The sequence below is a fragment of the Hipposideros armiger genome, unplaced genomic scaffold, assembly GCF_001890085.2.
Source record: "Hipposideros armiger isolate ML-2016 unplaced genomic scaffold, ASM189008v1 scaffold_149, whole genome shotgun sequence".
NCBI lineage: Eukaryota > Metazoa > Chordata > Mammalia > Chiroptera > Hipposideridae > Hipposideros > Hipposideros armiger.
The window spans coordinates 2,155,639-2,163,828 of record NW_017731499.1 but is presented as its reverse complement, the minus strand read 5'-3'; the positions used below and the strand labels follow the sequence as shown (position 1 = coordinate 2,163,828).

The window sequence follows — 8,190 nt, the reverse complement described above, 5'->3', positions numbered from 1 at the left end:
CTGGGTGAGTGGACAAGGCCTCCTCTCCCTCCTCCAGGCGCTTGCTCGTGGAAGAGCGACGGCGAGACGTCACCAGGTTGCTCCCCGCGCCTCACGGAATCCCGGAGCAAAAAGGAAGCACAGATGTTGCCGTTGCCCTAAGGGAGAGACTCAGACTTCAGGGAGAGCGACATCCAGTTTGCTCGCGCCCGCCAAAGCACTACGGCGCGACGCCCGGAAGTGACGCTTTGACCCATGCCACGCCTCCTAACTTCCGGCTACAGGCCTGTGCTCGCGCGTGCGCACGGGGCGCCCGCTTTGGGTTCTTGCACGCGAGTCTACACGAGGTGAGAGGGACATGGAGGACTCGACTTCGACTTCCGCCGCAACCGCAGCGTCGACTCCAGAGACCCAGGTCGCAGTGGAGCAGCTGGACAAAGGGCAGGTGAGTAGCCCCTGGGTAGGGAGGTTCGGAAACGGGTGGCCGTGGCCTTGTGAGGCGCGGGGTGCCGGAGGCAGGCTCCGCGCCTCGGTAGACACCGCCGCAACGGTAGGAGGGTCGCTCGTTCGCGTGCGCTCCACCTGCGGGCTCCTTCATACGCAGCGGTAGGCCGCCCGCTTTCCCCACCCCGGGCTCTCTTGTATTGGATTGCAGGCATAGGTTGGTGTTCTAGGGTCTGGTGCGTTTGGCTCTGCTTTCCTGCCGTTGTTGACTGTGGCCAAGTCGCTAAATTTTGCAAGCCTCAGTTACTTCGTATTTAAAATGGGCTCTGCTGCCTCTCAGGGGAGATAATGCCCATAAAGTGCTGTAGCCAGGGGCCTGGCCCATAGGACGCGCTCAGTAAAGGCTGGTTGCAGTGTGTGTTGCGCGCGCATTTGATGGGATTCCTGCCTTCATCGCCGGCAGGGAATGCTCCATCTGGCACAAAGTCTTACGTGGAAGAGATGCTTTTCTTCAGACTGAGTGCTATAAGCGGATACTTGGGTGGTTCTGATGGGTTCTTACATTCTTCTGTTTACAAATTCCAGGATCCTCATAACCATGGTTGTGGAGGTTGCCTATTAACAAAGAATTTGAGCAGAAAAAAAGGGGAAGAGTGGGGGGTGAGGGCAAATGCTAAATTAGATTTAATTTTTATTTGTGTACCTCCACTTTGCAGATCAAAAAGGCAGTGGAAGCTCTGTTGACCCATTCCAGGTCCAGGAAAAACGCGAATGGATTGCTTTTGAATGAGAATGAAAATTTCTTTTTAATGGTGGTATTATGGAAAATTCCAAGTAAAGAACTGAGGGTCAGATTGTAAGTTCTGGTTTTCTACCTTTGCCGTTTGTATCTGCTTGGTCAATTCTGTGTGACTTTAATAGTCGCATCTTAGTTTTTAATGGAAACTTCTCAAACTCAAAATAAAAATCTTGAGTCGAAACAGTAATTGTGTCTTAAAAAAAACCATATGACCTCAATGATGAGTTGCCATGCTAATACTGAGCCACCAGGTAGGGCAGTGTTGCCCTGCTTTGGGTGCCAGTGAGTTTAACAAAACTTCTCATATGGAGACCTGAGGGGCATGAAAAAAAAAAAAAAACCATACGAATTCAAACATAAAATTTTCTAGAAATTTCACAAGTTTCCTGGGGATTTGGTGGACAGTTAACTTAAGCAGTTCTGTTGAATCCGAAACCCAGGTTTTGAGAGAACAAAGGTTAGAATAAATTAAACAATTTTTGTATTTTCATAGAATCTGATGTCTTTCTGTGTCAAGTTAGTTCCAAGTTAAAATCCCTGAGGTACTGGACTCGCTCCTTTTTACAGAGACTTAAGAACTTGGCAGTGCACTCCTTAAAGAAAAGAAACCGGGGCGAAGACACATTCTTATTGCTAGGACTGTTAAGAGGTGCCCCCTCTGCAGAGTTTCCAGACTTAACAACAACAACAACAAAAGTAAATTCTGAGTATAAGTAGGTCCCATGTAATATTTGGGGCCTGTATCTGGTAATCCTGCCTCTCTGTTGAGCCCTTCATTTCCTGAGTGTCAAAAAGCCAGCTCTGCTAAAGAAAGCAGTGTGTAGGGTAGGGTAGCTGGTTTCTTTTCTCTTCCTTGTGGAGGGCGTGGGGTGGGGCAAGACGGATCACAAATTGAAGACCCTTTTGATTCCCAGACTCTCTATTAAGTAAGTCATGTTCAGAAACCTGCCCCAGCCACATTGCCTTAGTTTCTGCTTTATGTATCCTGCACGCATTCTTTATTCCACACCTTTGCTCGGGCAGTTTTTCCTTTCTGGAAAGCCCTCACTTTGTCTAGAATATTTTCCTGCTCACCTCTTGGTGATTTCTGCCACTTAACAGCTTCGCAGCGCTTCCCATCTCGTGTGCTACTGTGTATTGCTTTCTCTTCTTAAACTAAGGGACTGTTTCCTCAGGACATGCAGGCCCAGGAAATGCGTTAAACATTCTTTTTTCTAAGAGTCAATATAATAATTATTGCATGTTTGCTGGTCCCTCTTGGTTTGCTCCATGTTTTCTCTTTCAGCTCTTAACATCTATGTTGTTTATGGAGCCCAGACTTTTCTCCAAGGTCAAGTTCTGAGCCAGAAGTTTCCTGATGCAAGTTGATTTTTCTAGCACATTTTAATATGTGTGTGTATAGCAACTTATAAAATAATAGTTATATATGCACTATTTTGGGTGTCTTTGGTTGTTTTTTAACTCTTACTATAGCTCAAATATTAATTGCTATTTTGGCCTATGGGTATTTGTGGTGATTTTCTTCAACCTTAAGTCTCTTTTCTGTAGGGGGGAAAACCAGATACATTTTTTAATGTTCTCAGTATAGTATTTGCTTCAGTGGCATGAGTGAAGTTTATTGAAATGACAGTGAGCATATTGTATAGTCTGTGGAATATAAACATACATTCTGTCTGTAATAAGTTCCTTCTCATGTATTTTGCAGACCCTTGCCTCATAGTATTCGATCAGATTTGGCAGAGATCTGTTTATTTACTAAGGATGAACCCAATGTAACTCCCGAAAAGACGGAGCGTTTTTATAAGAGGCTTTTGAAGAAGCATGGAATTAAAACCATTTCTCAGGTAGGGAGCAGGCAATTAAAAGATTTGATTCAATTGAAGTGATAAGTATAATACATTGCTGTGTTACCTACTATTTCTCTCCTAGGAATTTAATTTTCTCTTTAATTCTCCTTGGCTTTAGGTAGCAGGTATTCTATCTTTTCCTATGATGGCCGAGCTGTCTAGGTTTGTTGACCCAAAAGCTCAGTGTGTGCATCGGTAACTTTTTTTAAGTGATTTAATTTTTTTATATAAATTTTTTATTGGGTAACAGCCATGGTCATTGGTTACACATTGCTTTCGTGCTACAGTGGCATAGTTGACTCTTTTTATTAAGGAGGGCGCAGCTCACAGTGGCCCATGCGGAGATCAAACCGGCAACTTTGGTGTTATCAGCACGATGCCCTAACCAGCTGAGCTAACCGGTCACCCCGCATCGGTAACTTTTATCTCTTGAAGATTTTCCAGCCAGTCCTTCCTGTAGCCCATTCCTCTGTTCTCCCAGGGCACCAATCCTGTGTTTGCCTCTGACTTGGCGCTTCTCACCCTGTGTTGTAGTTGGTGTCATTTCTTCAGCTTAGGTCCTATTACATTTGTCTCCATGTGCCCAGCATTCAGCATAGTGCCTGGCACATTTTAGGCACTCAACGTGTTCTCTAAACTGTGCTCCAGGACATTTAAATCTGAATATATGTTGTCGCCCAAGTCTTTTTTCTTGTCGTCGTTCAGGCTCTTAACTTTTTATGTTTTTACTCTGCCTTACGTTTTCTAGATTATCCCCTTCAGAACTTTAAAAAAGGAATACAAAGCTTATGAAGCCAAGCTCCGCCTCGTGGGTAGTTTCGACTTCTTCCTTACGGATGCAAGAATCAGGCGGCTCTTACCCTCCCACCTAGGGAGACATTTCTACAACAGGAAGAAGTAAGTTTCTGAGCAGTGACTGGGCTTGAGCAGCACGAAACTTACCGCTGTGTATGCGTTGTGCTCTGACTGCCTGCGTGTTGTCCTAGAGTTCCAGTCCCTGTGAACCTTCTGGCCAAGAACCTCTCCAGAGAGATCAACGAATCGATTGGCGGAACGGTCTTAAACGTCTCTAACAGTGGTTCATGCAGGTAGGTAAGAGGCAGAATGTGTCCCTGTGTTGAATATTTAATAACGATTTTATAAACTTTTTCTACAAAATAGTGTTAATGAAACCAGATCCTTCTGTGAAAGCTAAAATTCATTCCTTGGACATGTTCGGTCCACTAGGACTGTGCCGTCCCGTAGAAGTTTCCACAGGGGTGGAGATGGTCTATGTCCCAGCTGGCCCCTACAGGAGTCATTAGCCAGGGGCTGTTGAGCACTTGAAATGTGGCTACTGCAGCTGAGGAACTGAATTTCTCATTTTACTTGATTTTAGTTGAAATTTAAACAGGCACATGTGGCTGGTGGCCAATGGTTACCTTACAGGATAGGGCACCTCTAGATTAAGCATAGCAAGGAAATAAGATTCATGCTTAGAGAACAATAGGAGTTTGGGGCCTTCGTGTTGACTGGCATCATATTATCCTTTGACGTAAAGATCCACCTCAGCCTTGGTTTCAACATATTCAAGATTATCCCATAAAATACTTAGTCTGCTCATTGGGGCATCTGTGATGAGATGGATGGGCAGCTGTGATGAGATGGATGGACAGCAAAGCTGTAGGGAACCGCCCTTCCTCTCAAAGATACCCCAGGAGTCTGTGTGTACCAAGTGGTCACACACACCATAAAATGGGATCACCAAGGTGTCTTGACTACTCACCAGGGAGGCCAGCCCTTGGTAGTGTCTCCAGGTAGGGCAGAGCGAGGCTTGACTGGGCAAGACAGGTGGGCTCTGGGCTTGCCTCTGCCTGCAGGTGGGAAGCCCCTTAACTGGGTGTCAATGGGCAGCTGAGAAGAGATGGTTGTCAGGCCTGGACCCCAACTCTTTGGTTATAGGCTGGCATCAAAGTAGTGGCTCATGGGAAGCAATTAGAAGGTCAGAGGCCTGCTTCATGGGATGGGTGAGTAGCTGGGAGAGGGTGCAGCACCATGCAGCAGATAAAGGGATAGCAGGCTCCTCCCCCTGAGGTTTTTCCAAGCCAAACGCACAGCTTAAGGAACCTTGTGAACAACTCATTTTAAACAAATACAAAAACCTAAACCATTTCATATCCTTTCCCACCTTTCCACAACGCACCAGTTTTCTGTCTTCCTTCTCCCCCTCCTACCTTCCCTCTCTCCATCCGCCCTCTTTCCCTCCCTTCCCTTCTCTTCTCTCCTTCCCATATTGCAATTTTTCCATCTGGGAAGCCGAGGGTGTGCTTGAAGTAGGTGGCAAGGGCACACAGAGTGGGCAGAGCCTTGTCTCTGGCTAGAGGCAGGTGGGAGCACCAGCCCCTGTTTCATCCTGCTTCTGAGACACCTGCCTTTCGGCTCCCATGGCAGGGACAGTGGGGACAGGTGGACCCCGTGGCTGAGCGCTGGGCACTTCCGGGCTTCCTACTTGGCTTACGTCTGCACTCTGCTTCAGATGAAGGGATGTCTTGCTCTTGGCCAGAGGACCAGTACTGTAGGAGGAAGAAATATTTGCTTCAGACATGGCAGCTGGCTATAAGAAGGGCAGTGCCATTTTTTATAAAGACAGAAAGCAACCCTGTTGGGGGCCATTCCTTTCAGAACAGCCACTCCTGGGGGTGATTGTACTGAGAAAACCTTGTGGGCTACTGACCTGTGTTTCCTAGAATGAAGGTAGAACTCCCTCTGGCCTCCCAGCCTCACACAGTTAGGTACCAACTCCTCGATGTCCTCTTCCTGTTAGGGCATTTTAGGAGCAGGGCGTTTTCTAGAACATGAAAGATAATAATCTTCCTTTAAAGCATATTTAGAACCTATACAAATATTTTTTAGGGTTGTGTATTTATAGTTCTCACCTGCCTGTGCTTTATTTTGGAGCATTATTTTTAAAAGCCTTTTGTGTCTGAAACTTTGTTCAATTTCAGCACTATCCGCATCGGTCACACTGGAATGCAAGTTCAGCACATCGTCGAAAACATTGTTGCTGTCGTGAAAAAACTTGCACAGAAATTGCCGGAGGTATAGTCTTGCAGATGCATCAATTGATGGATCGCTTGAAAGGAACCAGACGTGTAGATTATATCGCTCTTTTTTGTCATTTCAGAAGTGGGAGAGCGTGAAACTCTTGTACGTGAAGACCGAGAGGTCGGTCGCCCTTCCCGTCTTTTCTTCATTTGTGAGCAGTCAGGATGAAGCCAACGGGGTGCGCACTCCTAGTCAGAAGAAAAAAGTGAGTGGAATTGTACCCACTGGGTAGACTTCAGGATGTAAATGCTGTCCCAGGAGAGCGAGTTACGTAGCCATTCCTGCCTGACTTTTATCTTTCAGTAGTTTTCCAGTGCTTTTGTGCTATTGTTCCCTTTTTACATATGAGATTACTCAATATTGGTATGAGTAAAGTACTGTACAATACAAATAACGTTTATGGATAAGTTAGGTGTTCTAATTTTTAATTTCCCGTAAAAGGGTTCACTAGGCTTAGAAGGGCCTATCCAGTGGCAAGCGGTGCTAAGAGAAAGGATCAAAATCTAGTTGATTAAGTACTTTTGTTATTTATGGGCAAAAGTTAAGGCTCTATTAGGCTAACAGATACCTCTTGGTATTCGGTGCTACCAGGTACTATTGCAAAAGAAGGCAGAATAAGAAAAAAAATGAATTTTTTGCTCTTTGTTGGGCCTACCTCCTGGTTTATCCATTCTTTCTTTAACCGTATTGTGTCCAATGGGCTTTTAATTTTGGTCTTTTATTTTCTTATTTCCAGAAGTTCCGTGTTTTGTTCTTTTTCAGATTGGCTTTACTTTTTGTTTTCTGATATGTATAAATAGTCTTCCAGTTCATCTGAATTCTTGAAGCATAAGAGCCATACATTTTTTATGGTTGTCTGATCATTCAAATAGAAGTCTTGGCGTTGCAGCCAGCCGTCTCTACCTGCTGGTCCCCTAAGTGTTTGGTTATCTCTGACTGTGTGACGGTCATGGCATTTGGAAAACTATTTGCAGAAATAATTTGAGGTGTAGGATGGAGGTCCTTTATCCGGGGGATTGGCATTTGCATTTGCCAGGCACCCTGGGGCATTCTCAGCCTGGATCACCTGAAAGCACATTCAAGGCTTGAGGGCCCCTGAATGACAGAGCAAACCATGGCGCCGCACTTGCACAACTCTGCTTCCTATTCATCTTGGTCCTAAAGGTAGAACTCACCGGGGTCCCAGCTTATCATGTGAGGGGATTCCTTTTGGAATTTCTACCCACTGTGGACGCTGGGATTTGATTTCCCTTCACCACCCCCACATATACACACACCCAGGTCCCATAGGGCTGTTAGAGGTTAGAGATTAGCCGATACTCTCTGGGCAGAAATGAATTCTCATTTTTAACACATTGAGGCCGGGGTATTTAAATTGTTTAAATGCGTGTTCCCGGGGTTTAAACCATTTAAATCAACTTTTATACTGTGTTTCTTTAAAAATGTATAATCAATTCGCTGTTTTTGTGAACCGAAATTTTCAGGAAATACTCACCAAAGACCCTAGTAGTGCTTGAGGGTGTGATACCTCTGGAAACATTCCCCCTTGTGGCGTGGCACTAAGGAGAACTTGCAGATGTACCGAGTTTCACTTCTTTTCTTGTGGGCAGCAACATGGCACCTCCTAACAGAATATTTTCCTTTACCCCATTCACTTCCAACAATTTTCTCTAGCACATGTTTGCACATATCACCCGAAGGTCTCCCACGGGGGTCCTCATGAGGCACATGCGGGGTTTGGGTTGATGTTCCTGGATGTGTTGCATCTGTGTCTGAGTCTGTCTCCACCTTATCTGTAGCCCAGTCTTTTGCCACTTGTAGCAGAAATTCTTTGTATCTCATTTTTTATGTAGGGTTTAGTTTTTGATAGTTTCGAAAAGGATTGAAAAGTGCACAATTTATAAGCCAAAAGTGCAACTTTCTTTGGCCACTTCCCTGTTTTTCTCAGGAGAGAATAATAAGACAAGTACTGATCTGCCTTATCAACACCCTTCATGAATATATTATACTGAAAAATACAAATAGCTTTTTTCTTTA

General features: G+C 45.1%; 1 protein-coding gene across 1 annotated transcript in view; it reads left to right on the top strand.

The window, feature by feature from the left end:
* The first annotated feature begins 269 nt into the window (after positions 1-269).
* Positions 270-8,190, top strand: part of LOC109387160 (ribosomal L1 domain-containing protein 1-like) — an 11,875-nt gene continuing 3,954 nt past the window's right edge. The window contains exons 1-7 of the mRNA XM_019650884.1: positions 270-424; positions 1,140-1,279; positions 2,928-3,066; positions 3,818-3,966; positions 4,056-4,157; positions 6,054-6,147; positions 6,233-6,358. Coding sequence (XP_019506429.1) covers positions 338-424; positions 1,140-1,279; positions 2,928-3,066; positions 3,818-3,966; positions 4,056-4,157; positions 6,054-6,147; positions 6,233-6,358 — 837 coding nt within the window. The 5' untranslated portion in view covers positions 270-337. The remainder of the gene's footprint in view (positions 425-1,139; positions 1,280-2,927; positions 3,067-3,817; positions 3,967-4,055; positions 4,158-6,053; positions 6,148-6,232; positions 6,359-8,190) is intronic.